The following is a 12,884-nucleotide window of genomic DNA, read 5'->3' on the forward strand; positions in this document are numbered from 1 at the left end:
TTACATGCAGAAGGTTCCATCGCATCTGCAGTTGAAAAAGATTTTCAAGCAGATGTTCTTTCGCCTGAGGAGACACTGGAGAGCCACTGCCCATACTGAAGTACATAGGCCACCATTGGTCTAACTCATGACAAGGCAGCTTCACATCCGCACAGGCAAGCTTGTTGTGTACTGGCTTTACTGCAGATTGATTCTGGCAGGCAGCCATGTTGGTCTGAAGCAGCAGAACCAAGTTGGAGTCCAGCGGCACCTTTAAGACCAATACGAAAACTCAGGGCTATTTTTGGGCAGGAACGCACAGGAACGGAGTTCCGGCTGGCTCCCAAGTTTGCCACACCCAGCAGGAACTCATTAGCATAATAGGCCACACCCAACAGCAGAAACACATTAGGATTGGCTACATTAGGGGTGTGTGGCCTAACATGCAAAGGAGTTCCTGCTACAAAAAAAGCCCTGGGTTTTGACAACAAACAAGGTAAACAGAATAAGAAGCAAAAGGTGGGTGTGGCTGGATGAGCACAATTCTGGTAACATGGTGGTGTAGCCTAATATGCCAATGAGTTGCACTGTCAGAGGTGTGGCCTAATATGCTAATGAGTTCCTGCTGTTGGGTGTGGCATATTATGCTAATGAGTTCCTGCTGGGCTTTTTCTACAAAAAAAGCCCTGCGAAAGCTTATACCTTGATTAAAAGCCTAAAACTTGGGTGGACAAAGTTAATCTGGGGGAGGGGTAGCTCTATAATTTGGATATGTAATTTGTATGTGTTTTTAACCTGTCTTCAGGACTAGAAATAATGAGAAATGCATTCCTCATACCTCTTGCAAAAGGACACACGTCAATTCGGGGTGGGTCTTCAGCATCGGGCCAAATCTACAAACAAATACAACAAAGTTAAAAGTTATATCCATGAGACCCCCAATGATCCTGAGGGAGGGTGTGGAGCTTTGGACTTACTGAAACTGGTGTTCTTTCTCCTTCATCATAGTCAGCCCCTACACACCTGAGCTTAGGGTCAGAGAACTAACTCAGGTTTCATATGCAGATCTGAACCCCAGTATGATTATTTTAGAAAAATGCCCACTTGGCCAAAGGGACCTACAACACCCCCTCCAATTGAATAGGTATTGTGATTCTGCAGGAGAGAAGCAGATGTGGCCACGGGTGCTAGAATGATACTGAGTGGAAAAGGGACCTTGCTATGAGGCATCCTAGATCCTTACCTGCAGGCAGAGACAAGGGAACACCACAGAGAGAGGTATGCTCACATTCTCCGGTCCAGTCTAAAGACAAGAATAGGAAGGGAGAAAGGAGCGAAAATGGTTAGTGGAGAAAACTGACCGCATTCAGGCTCCTCCTGCCTCGTTAACAATGCAATCCTAAGCAGAAGTATACCCTTCTGAATCCACTGATTTCAAACTATTTAGAAGGGTTAACTCTGCTTTAGATTCCACTGTAACCCCCAGATCATATTTCTGAGACTGGGAACCTATGTGCTACAGCTTATTTATGTACTTAAACTTATGCCACACTCTCCAAACAAGTTTGCCCAAGATGGTTTCCCTGTAAACATAAAACACCCAATATAAAACCAGTAAGACATCATAAAGTGATAAAAGCTGCTTAAAAACAAAAGCATAAAAGGCATAAGCAGCACAGTATAAAAGCCCAAAGTACATAACAGAATCTGTTTGTCCAGGTCTTTACCCCCACCCCACCCCAGCCATACACACAGCAAAGATAGGAAACTGAGGTAATTTCACATATATGTGATGTGTGTTAGGTGCCGTCAAGTCACTTCTGACATATGGCGATCCTATACTTTACCTCCTCTGGAAAAGGATGTGGTCTTACAGCACATGATCTTTTAATCAAGAGAGAATGCACTGTATTGACACAGCGAACTAAAGCCAACACGTTTTAAGGAGCTCTACAGCTATGAGGACTAGAGACTCACTTATTTCTTCAAGATAAAACATGATGTTCTCAGGATTATGCAGTAGATGCCACCTGTGATATGATAACAACACAAGCCAGGATGCGGGAGGAGATGTGATGGAGTTTATATAATTATGTAAGGCAGGGGTCATTTCGTAGAAAAAGAGCTGCAGGAGCTCATTAGCATATGATATACTAATGAGCTACTAGGCTATTAGCATATGCCACGCCCCCTGACATCACCAGAAGTGATGTCAGAAGGGGAAGCAAAGGGGGGGCATCTTCAAAAGCCTCCTCTCCTCTTCCCCAGCTGGCCTGCGGGGGGGGGGGAAGCGAAGAGAGAAGGGGTTTAAAGTTTAAACCCCTTCTCACTAGAGTTGGGCTGCAGAAGGTGGAAAGAGAGAAGGAAAGAGAGAGAGAGAGTAGGGATAAGAAAAGAAGGAAGGAAAGAGGGAAAGAAAGAGAAGGAAAGAGGGAATAAAAAGAGAGGATAAAAAGAGGGAAGGAAAGAAGAAGGGAAAGAAAGAAAGAGAGAGAAGGGAAGAAGGAGGGGAAGGAGAGAAAGAGGAAAAGGAGAGAAGGAAAAGAGGGAATAAAAGAAAGAAGGAAAGGAGGAAAGGAGAGGAAGGAGAGAAAGAAAAGGAGGGAAAGAAAAGGAAAGGAGGGAAAGATGGCAAAGAGATGGAGGAAGGGAGAGCCCCCCCATCAAGCCCCCACCACCCCCACGGATCCCTTACTTACCGCTTCGGCGGGGGCTGGGGAAGCTGGTGGTGGAGCTCTCCGGGTGTCCCCCGAGCTACAGCGCTTCTGTGCGGGCCAGGGGGACCCGGCGGCGGGGTTCTCCGGGTGTCCCCCAAGCCACAGCGCTTCTGCACGGGCCCGGGGGACCCGGCAGCAGGGTTCTCCAGGCGTCTCCCAAGCTGCAGCCCTTCTGTGAGGGCCCGGGGGACCCAGCGGCGGGGCTCTCTGGGCCTCCCCCCGGCCCCAGTGCTTTGGCACAGTGAGCTGGGGGCAGGGCTTGCCACCGCCACCATTTACGCAGGCCCCTGGGCTGCTGGAGTGGTGCTCCGGCACACTCCAGCCCCAAAAGACCCCTGATGTAAGGTATGAAGGAAATTAATAGAGAGAACGTCTTTCCCTTCTTCCATGAAAAGTGAATGGCATTAAGGGGAGGGTCAGTGGCAGAGCATCTGTTTTGTATGCAGAAGGTTCCAAGTTCAGTCCCCAGCATCTCCAATGAACAGGATCAGGTTGTAGATGATAAAAAAGACCAGAGATCCTGGAAAGCTGCTGCCAGTCGGAGCAGGCAGTACTGACCTTGATAGACAAATGGTCTGATTCAGTATAAGTAGAAAAGAGCAAGAGTCCAGTGGCACCTTAAAGACTAACAAAATATGTGGCAGGGTAGGAGCTTTTGTGAGTCACTGCTCACTTCTTCAGATACCTCACTTCAGTTCAGTTCAGGTATCTGAAGAATTGGGCAGGACTCACGAAAGCTCATACCCCCTGCCACAAATTGTGTTAGTCTTCAAGGTGCAATTGGACTCCTGCTCTTTCCCACTGCTACAGACAGACTAACACGGCTACCCATCTTGATTCAGTATAAGGCAGTTTCATATATTCCAATATCAGCAGCCTCCAGGCTGTGACACGTCAAGCAGTTGATTGGCTTTCCTTGACCCAAGAACCAGCCCTGCATTGAGTAGGTATCATTACCAACCTCCAGGTAGGGCCTGGAGTTCTCCCAGTATTATAAGTGATCTCTGGACTACAGAGGTCAGTTTCCCTGGAGGAAATGCCAGCTTCGATGGGCAGGCTGAATAACATCACATTCCCACTGAACTGCCTCTCCCCCCACACACACACACACACGCTGCCTTTCCCTGGCATCACCCAAAGACCAGGACTTTCACTCACCAGCCGCTTAGGGACATCCAGCTGTTTACGCTCACGTGTCTGGTTCAGATACAGCAACAGGTGGAAGTGCTTCTGTACAGGGAAGTCCCACACCTTCAGTACAGCCTCCACTGCCCCAGTAAAAACCTCCAGCCTGGGCACTACAATTTAAGATATTTATATCAGCCAAGCAATTTGACATCACTAATAATTACAGTGCAGCATAAAACTCTGACTCCAATTTAATACTCATTTCAGATCAGATCGATATAATTTAGCTGGGGGGGGATCACTGAGTTCTCTGTCTCCCTTAAATTCAACAAACTTTACATGTACGCCGTGGTATAGTCAAAAGCATATTTCTATACAAAACTCTAGTACCATAGGAAATGGCAACACAAATTGTGAAAGAAAAATGTAATCCATTACAGTGGTACATGCAGGGGTCATTTCCTGCAAGAGCGCACAGGAGCGGAACTCCAGCAGTAAAGAGCCCAGGGGGTGGGCACATGCAACAAGCCCCCCCCCCTGCTCCCAGCAGCCCTCAGTCAGAGCAAGGAGCAACCAGGTAAGTTGCAGAGCCCCCCCCCCCAGCCCCCCAGTCCAAATCAGTCCAGTGGCACCTTTAAGACCAAGTTTTATTCAGGTACAAGCTCTCCTTCCTCTGCGAGGACAGATCTGCACGTTCCCCCCCCCCAAAATAGCTAGCAATCCAAAACAGTCCAGTGGAGCCTGAGCGGTGGGGGTTGCCTTCTGACACACTTCCGGTGATGTCAGGAGGGGTGGCATATGCAAATAAGTTATGCTAATGAGTTATGCTAATGAGCTCCTGCACCTCTTTTTCTACAAAATGACCCCTGGGTACATGTCCATACAATTTCACATCTCACTTAAAAGTGTAAAACAGCAGTCCGCTCCGTTGGGTAGCAGGGAGATTTAGATCTTTTAGTATAAAGCACAAGGTGGGATCCTGTGACAAATCACCGTGGAGAAGACAATCTCAGAATTCACACAAACACAAAAATCTCTCCCTCTCTACACATCTATAAGCTCTTAGCAGGCCAATTTTTCTATCTGCCTCTGTTCCCTGAGACCTCAACTTACTCTCAACTGCTCTCAGCATTCCATAATGCCTGGAGCATGCTCAGTCCTCATCAGACTTTTGTGAGTCCTTTACCAAGTAAGCTATTTCTGCACACCTGAGTATGTAGATGACGCTACCTTGTCTGTGGGTGGCCAATCTACAGCCACTTCGATGACTGGAATGATCCGGCTGCTTTTATTATTAGAGACAGTAACAAGAATAGAAAACATGAACATATGAAGCTGCCTTACGCTGAATCAGACTATTGATCTCATCACTCCCCCCCACCCCCAATCCTTTTAGCTGGACATTCCAGGGACTGAAACTGGGATCCTCTGCGTGCCAAGCAGGTGCTATGCCGCTGAGCCACAGCCCCTCTGCAAATAACTCAATGCAATGAAACTACAGTTCAAGATTACACTTCAGCACAATACAAAACATTAATTCCACTCCAATGGAACAGATTGTTTTCCCACTTTGAAGCAGTTCCTGGTGTGGGAGCTTGTTGGGAAAATGTAAGTGTACCTCATCAGTACCCATGCCCCTGTATAAAATGATGGTGCAACCTCATTTGGAATACTGTGTGCAGTCCTGGTCACCATACCTCAGAAAGGTTATAATAGCATTGTGGAAAGTGCAGAAAAGGGCAACTAGAAAGATAAGAGGGTTGGAACACTTTCCCTAGGAAGAAAGGTTTAAAATGCTTGGGGCTCTTTAGCTTGGAGAAACGACGACTAAGGGGTGACGTGCTTGAGGTTTATAAGATTATGCATAGGATAGAGCAGGTAGAGAAAGAAGTACTTTTCTCCCTGTCTCCCAATACAAGAACTCGTGGGCACTCCATGAAATTGCTGAGCGGTCGGGTTAGAACGGATAAAAGGAAGTACTTCTTCACCCAAAGAATGATTAACACATGGAATTCCCTGTCACAGGAGGTGGTGGCAGCTACAAGCATGGACGGCTTCAAGAGGGAATTCGATAAACACAAGAAGTGGAACCGGTGATACTCGTCGAGGTGGGGGGAGTATTCCCCACAGCTCCTGGCCTGCAGAAGCAGGAGAAGGTCCTCACTGAGGAGGAGGAGGAGGCGGCCACAGGTGAGCCCAGCACAGCAGCAATGGCGGCAAACCCTGCCCAGGTCCCAGCTGCCCGCCCGCCCATGCTTCTCCCCCCCCCAGCCAGCAGCAACGGTGGCGAGCCCTGTGTGGGTCCCCGCCGCCTGCCAAGTCTTCTCCCACCCCCACCAGCAGCAACAGCAGCAAGCCCTGTACGGCTCCCAGCTGCCCACCCGCCAAGGCTCCCCTGGCTCCCTGCACACTGTGGACTTCATCCTCATCGGGCCTGTGCTGCTTGGGAATTACGTTAACATGCAGTTAGGCCCTCTGGATTCCCGTAGAAGTTTGCACTCATTCAGCAGGGGAGCTGTCCAGACTGAATCTCACACTGGACAAGCAGAAATTTGAACCAACAAAGGTTCAGCAAAGCAGACGTGTATTATAGGATTTGACCAGCATCTGTCTTCACTGAACTCTTCCTACACCTGCAGGCACCTCTTTTGTGGTTCACAGGGTTCATTCCTACCAATAATTTAGGATAAATGGGCCTGTCTGTGCTTGTGCTGAATGCTTCCAAATGACGGCAACAGAATGTACCATGCAAATCAGGACCTATGCAAATCTTCACATTTTCTGAGCATTCAGGAGGCAGGGCCAATGTGTTTTCAGTGTGCGCTCTTGGGGATGCCAAATCCTCCAGTGGATTCCATGCTTGCATACAGTGTATAGAAACAACCAGGGAAACGTTCTGTATATAATGCAATAGATACTATATTGAAATTTTATACAAAGTGTAAATTTATTTTTAAAGTGCATAATTCATAAATTTATAAAATTCCACCTATTAATTCATACATAAGAATCTCAATGTTGTAAACAGATCACAATACATTAAGAGAATCACAATACATCAATATATTAACGAAGCTTCCGGCTTGAGTCTTCGTTTCGCTCCTAAATTTCCTCAGAAGTAAATTCTCTTATGATACCTTCTTTATGATATGTGCTTGTAATGTTTGTCTTGTAGCAAAACGATGAATAAGAGAATTTACTTCTGAGGAAGTTTAGGAGCGAAACGAAGACTCAAGACGGAAGCTTCGTTAATATACTGATGTATTGTGATTCTCTTAATGTATTGTGATCTGTTTATAATATTGAGATTCTTATGTATGAATTAGTAGGTGGTATTTTATACATTTATGAATTAAGCACTTTAAAAATTAATTTACACTTTGTATCAAATTTCAATATAGTATCTATTGCATTATATACACAACGTTTCCCTAGTGGTTCCTATAACTCTGATCTTGTATCAACTGAGAGGTCTCTCATATATTACTTGCATACAGTGTATATGCATAAACATGTGACAGCTTTTTTTTAAAGTATTTAATCCTGCTTCCATATAACTCAAACAATACATAACATAGCATATATTACATACTTCAATACATCGAATGTATTCCCTTTCCCCCCCCAAAAAAAAAACGACCAGCAAACACGGTCGCAGCTCTCCTTCTAAGCTCAGGGCTGCCTACCAGGACTGGCAGTGGCTTTCCTGGATCTCAGGCAGAGAAAAGTCTTACTCAACACCTGAGAAAGCCTTTAATTTGACATGCCAGGAACTGAATTTGGGATTATCAGCCTCTAAAGCATATGTTGTGCCTCCTATGACAGAACCTCTCCCTGTAACTTTAACATTCAGTAAAATAGGGTTGTCAGGTCCCTCCCGGACCACCAGCAAGGGATGGGGCGGTAGGGTTGCCAGATCCAGGTTGGGAAAGAAGAAGAGGAAGAGAAGAGATTGGATTTATACCCCGCCCTTCACTACCCAAAGGTGTCTCAGAGTGGCTTACAAACTCCTTTCCCTTCCCCTCCCCACAACAGACACCCTGTGAGGTGGGTGGGGCTGAGAGAACTCTGACAGAAACTGCTCTTTTTCAAGGACAGCTGTGCCAGAGCTTGTGACTGACCCAAGGTCACATCAGCAGGTGCAAGTGGAGGAGTGGGGAGTCAAACCCGGTTCTCCCAGATTAGAGTCCTCACACCTAACCACTACACCAAACTGGCTCTCAACTGTCTTAATTCATTAATTTATAAAACACCACCTATTAATTCAAACTCCTGGAGTTTGGGGGGAGGAGCCCGGGGAGGACAGGGAGCTCAGTGGGGTACAATAGCCCTAGAGTCCACCCTCCGAAGCATCCATTTTCCACAGGGGAACTGATCTCTGTAGTCTGGAGATTAGGTATAATTCTGGGCAGGGCTATTTTTGGGCAGGAACGCACAGGAACGGAGTTCCGGCTGGCTCCTGAGTTGGCCACACCCAGCAGGGACTCATTAGCATAACAGGCCACACCCAACAGCAGAAACTCATTAGGATTGGCTACAGTATGCGTGTGTGGCCTAACATGCAAAGGAGTCCCTGCAACAAAAAAAGGCCCTGGGTTTTGACAACAAACAAGGTAAACAGAATAAGAAGCAAAAGGTTGGTGTGGCTGGATGACCATACTTCTGGCAACATGGGGCTGCAGCCTAATATGCTAAGGAGCTGTGGTGTCAGGGTGTGGCCTGATAGGCTAATGAGTTTCAGCTGTTGGGTGTGGCCTATTATGCTAATTAGTTCCTGCTGGGCTTTTTCTACAAAAAAAGCCCTGATTCTGGGGGATCCCCAAGCCCCACCTGGAGGCTGGCATCCCTACCTGAGCAAAATCTGAATGTTGGCAAGTTTCATTTGTCTGTAAATATGAGTACTTAATATGCAGAAAGGCCAGCTATACAAATTTGGAGCCCTTTGCGGTCCTGGTATTGATTCTACACTTTGTTCTGCCACAAATATTTGCAATTAGCTGATGCTGGAGACAAACAAAAAACTATGTCCATCCTGCTATGTTTGTGAACTTCACTGGGGCATCTGACTGGCTGATGAACCTTAGGTTTGGGCCCAGAAAGGACTTTTTTAAAATATTCTGAACAAGTTACAATGGAATGGTCTTAATCAAAAAAGGGGTTTGGTTGATTCCTGCCTTCGTCGGAGGAACAGGATGGACTGGATGCTGGCATGGCGACATACCTTGGCAGAGCTGGATCCTATCTTTTGCATTATGCCAGCTGCAGTCTGTGGGCAGAAAACACCAGCAACACAATCAGTAAGGCGGGCCAGAGAGTGGCTATGGCCTGAGGTGGCTCTGACCCCCAGGTGGGCACTCACTTGGTCCGTGGTGTGTGTGTTTTAGCACAGGCACAGATTCATAAGAGGGGTTGGTGAAGGCTGCGAGGTGCAGCTCCCCGCTCAGAGCAACTGGGAAGCAGTCAAAATGGAGAGAGCCCTGGAGAGGAAAGGAACGACGTGAAGACAGGCATACCACTGTCAATGGCCACAGAGCGTTTTTCACCTGTGGTGTGATCCCAACTTTCACATCACATACCAGCATATTATAGACCACCCATCAGTCTTGCACATTCCTTCGTGATCCCAGTATGCTTTTCCAAAGAAAACTTTAATCAAGTAACTAATATTAAGAATCACAAAACAAGAATCTTTGGTTACACATATATGTACTTCCCCCTAGTGCAGGGGTGTCAAACATGCAGCCCGGGGGCCAAATCAGGCCCCCAGAAGGCTTCTATCAGGCCCGCAAAGGACTGGCTGTCTTTTTCTTCCTCCTCCAGTTCTGCTGCTGCGTCATAGCTTGCTTTCCCAGACTCTCTCAATCGCTCAGGAGAGATAGGCAAGCTTCTGCTCCCTGCACTGGGCTGAGGCCCCTCCCCCTCCTCGATTGCAACAGCACAGACATTTTGATGCAATAATTCAGAGCAACAAGTGTCAGTTATCAGAGACTGTTAAATAAACAAAATATTGCAAAGTGCTAATGTTTCAAGCATGTTTTTATTTTAAGTAAAAATAAATCTTTGTGTTTGTGTCCTTTATACAGTTTATATCTCCGCTACCTGGTGTTACATTTTATGACACACATGGCCCGGCCTGACAAAGTCCAATTTATGTCGAATCCGGCCCGCCATAACAAATGAGTTCGACACCCCTGCCCTAGTGTATAAAACCTTTTTAGTAACATGGTACATCTGCAACATTTATTTTATGCGAGTTGTAAATGTACCTGGTCATAGGAATGATGCTTGTAACTGTGTGTCATCCCCATGTATACAAGTCCAATTTTACTAAAAGAGTTTTATACACTAGGGGAAGGTAACCAAAGACTGTTGTTTTGTGATGCATGGGTTTTAATATTTGTAATTTTATTAAAGATTTTGGATTATAATTTTAGCCTTTTTTGGAGACAGTGTTAACTCTATACAAACATTTTTTTAAAAATGCAACCTTTTTGGTTACCTAGTCTGTTCTGGGTTAGAATTCCTTCCTCTGTTTTTGTCTGGTATGCTTCCCACCTTTCAGTTTTGAAAGTAGCACATATACAACCATTTGTTTATACATTCAGCTGTCACATTATTAAAGAAAATCTGCAACCATAACAATACAGATGCATTTGCAAAACTGGGGATGCAGAGATGAAGCAATGTTCTTCCTGCTTCTTTTTTCCCTCTTTCACACAACAGTCCACATTAGCTTATGGAACCCCTTTGCCACTAAAAGTGAAGAAGGATGTAACATTTTGACAGGAGTTTGGAAGTGCCCTCACTAACTTCAGTCTATATGTATCTTTAATTTCTCCTGGGGAGTTACCACTGAAGCACCCTCTTCTGCAGCTTTTTGCAGTAGTCAAGTCTGAATGGGGTCAAACCAGGCATGGATGGTGCTGATTAGCTAGTCCCTGTGTCCTCATCAACCCATCTCCCAATCTTGGATGTAAGGCTGTTACGACTACACACCCTCAGTTCAAAGAATATTGCCAAACCTATCCATGATTGTTGTATGCAGCATTAGTCAACTGAATGGGAAGGAGGGGGGGGGGGGAAACACCGTGCCTACTTGGGATACCAATGATTTACTACCACCTGTCCATTAATAATAATGATGCAATGCATAATCTAGATGTATATATATATGTAGTTAACAATCTTGAATTTAACAGCAATGTGTGCGTCCACCGTAAGAATTAAAAAATCTGCAAGGAAGCCAACCCAGGGCTAGAGTATATCTTTCTAGAAACCTGGGTAACTAGGTTCCCTTCTATACCTATAAAGTGCACAGCACGTTTGAGTATTATAGTGCCTACCGAAAAGGTAGGACAAGTTGGGAATTATTTCCTCAGCAAGCCTGAGGTTAATTACCATCGTTTCCCAGGAAACTAGATCTGTCTTCAAAATGCAGATTGCCACACCGATCCCTTATCTGCACTTTTTATCTAAATAATACACTTCTGAATAACTCGCAAAGGTAAGTACAGGCAACATATTCAACATGAAAGCACATTGAGAAGAAGTATCCCGTGAGGCTGATTTGCACGATGTAATGACTCCTCAAAAGAATGGGGAAGTTTCATGAACTCGGCACATTTTACCTCAGGGAGGACATTGCTTGTACTACCTGCCTCAAATCTTCAATTTGGAGTGGACTACAGCTTACTTAAATAAAGAGAATAGAGATGGTGAGTTCCAGCATTCATCTGAGGGATCTACTGCACGCTCTGCAAAGTTCTTAATCTGGAAGGGTTGCCACGTAATCCACCGCACTTGGAAAATATTGCTATATAGATTGCAAAAGTAGAGCACTTTTTATTTGCTTATTTCTAATCCTAGAGTATTTTGCCACTTGGGTTTTTCCCCCCCAGACATGTCTCTGGCCGTGAGAGGGGAAGGTGCATACATAATCACAGGACACTACTTACCAGAAAGGCCGGAGACAGTCCTCCTCGCACACTGGGCAAATTCTAAAGAGAATAAAAACACAATAAAATTATTATCTTACCTGTTAGCAATACCACAAATAGTAATTGCAAAAAAATGGAGAGACATATCTTGTCCTACATGATCAATGTGGCAAAAAATAATAATTATGGGACCACTTTGTCCTAGGAAAAATCTCATCTCAGTCTATGGTCACGAATTTGTTTCAAACATTATGGTTTCCTTTAATAGGGTATTTAACAGAAAGAAACATAATTCCGGACAACCCGCATTATCAAGATCTGTTATTCTTCTAAGAGGCTTAGTACAGTGTTGTATTGGATGATGTAATTTTGTAATAATTTGAAGTATAACTGACTCTATTGTTTGTAACATGTTCAATTTCAAATAATAAAAATATTATTTTTTTTAAAAAGAGGGGAAGGTGCAGAGATCTGGTGAGCAGAGGGTTTTTTTTTGGGGGGGGGGTTTGCCGTCATGTTGCAGCTGACATACGGCAACCCTTGGGGAGTTTTCAAGGCAAGAGACCTTCAGAGTAGGGTTGCCAGCTCCAGGTTGGGAAATATCTGGAGATTTGGGGGCTGGAGCTTGAGGAGGGCTGGAGCTTAGGGAGGGCAGGAACTTCAATGGGCTATAATGCCACAGAGTCAACCTGCCAAAGGCTTCCTGCAAGTGCCCACAGGAGCGGAGCTCCGGCAGTAAAGAGCCCAGGGGGCGGGCAGATGCAACAAGCCACGCCCCCTGCTTCCAGCAGCCCCGGGCCATGAGGAGTAAGAAGCAGCCAGGTAAGTTACAGAGCCCCCACCCCACCTGGCCTGAGGCACAGAGCCTGGGGAAGGCCTCTGGAGCCCCGCCACCCAGCTTTCCCAGCACCTGGCTGGTTTGGGGTGGCAGCGGGGGCTTGATTGGGGGGTGGGCCATGGGGGATCTGTGCGTTCCCCCCCATAGCTAGCAATCCAAAACAGTCCAATGAAGCCTGAGCAGTGGGTGTTGCCTTCTGACACACTTCCGGTGATGTCAGTGGGTGTGGCATATGCAAATAAGTTATGCTAATGAGTTATGCTAATGAGCTCCTGCACCTCTTTT

At 45.9% G+C, this 12,884-nt stretch overlaps 1 protein-coding gene across 1 annotated transcript in view; it reads right to left on the minus strand.

The window, feature by feature from the left end:
* The window catches only part of IL17RC (interleukin 17 receptor C), a 49,067-nt gene that overhangs the window by 21,441 nt on the left and 14,742 nt on the right, over positions 1 to 12,884 (minus strand). Inside the window, exons 6-11 of the mRNA XM_015421532.1 lie at positions 11,780 to 11,821; positions 9,184 to 9,301; positions 8,955 to 9,090; positions 3,855 to 3,987; positions 1,223 to 1,282; positions 818 to 872 (exon numbers count right to left, since the gene is read on the minus strand). Coding sequence (XP_015277018.1) covers positions 818 to 872; positions 1,223 to 1,282; positions 3,855 to 3,987; positions 8,955 to 9,090; positions 9,184 to 9,301; positions 11,780 to 11,821 — 544 coding nt within the window. The remainder of the gene's footprint in view (positions 1 to 817; positions 873 to 1,222; positions 1,283 to 3,854; positions 3,988 to 8,954; positions 9,091 to 9,183; positions 9,302 to 11,779; positions 11,822 to 12,884) is intronic.

This window comes from Gekko japonicus, unplaced genomic scaffold (genome assembly GCF_001447785.1).
Source record: "Gekko japonicus isolate JY-2015 unplaced genomic scaffold, Gekko_japonicus_V1.1 scaffold1237, whole genome shotgun sequence".
Lineage (NCBI taxonomy): Eukaryota > Metazoa > Chordata > Lepidosauria > Squamata > Gekkonidae > Gekko > Gekko japonicus.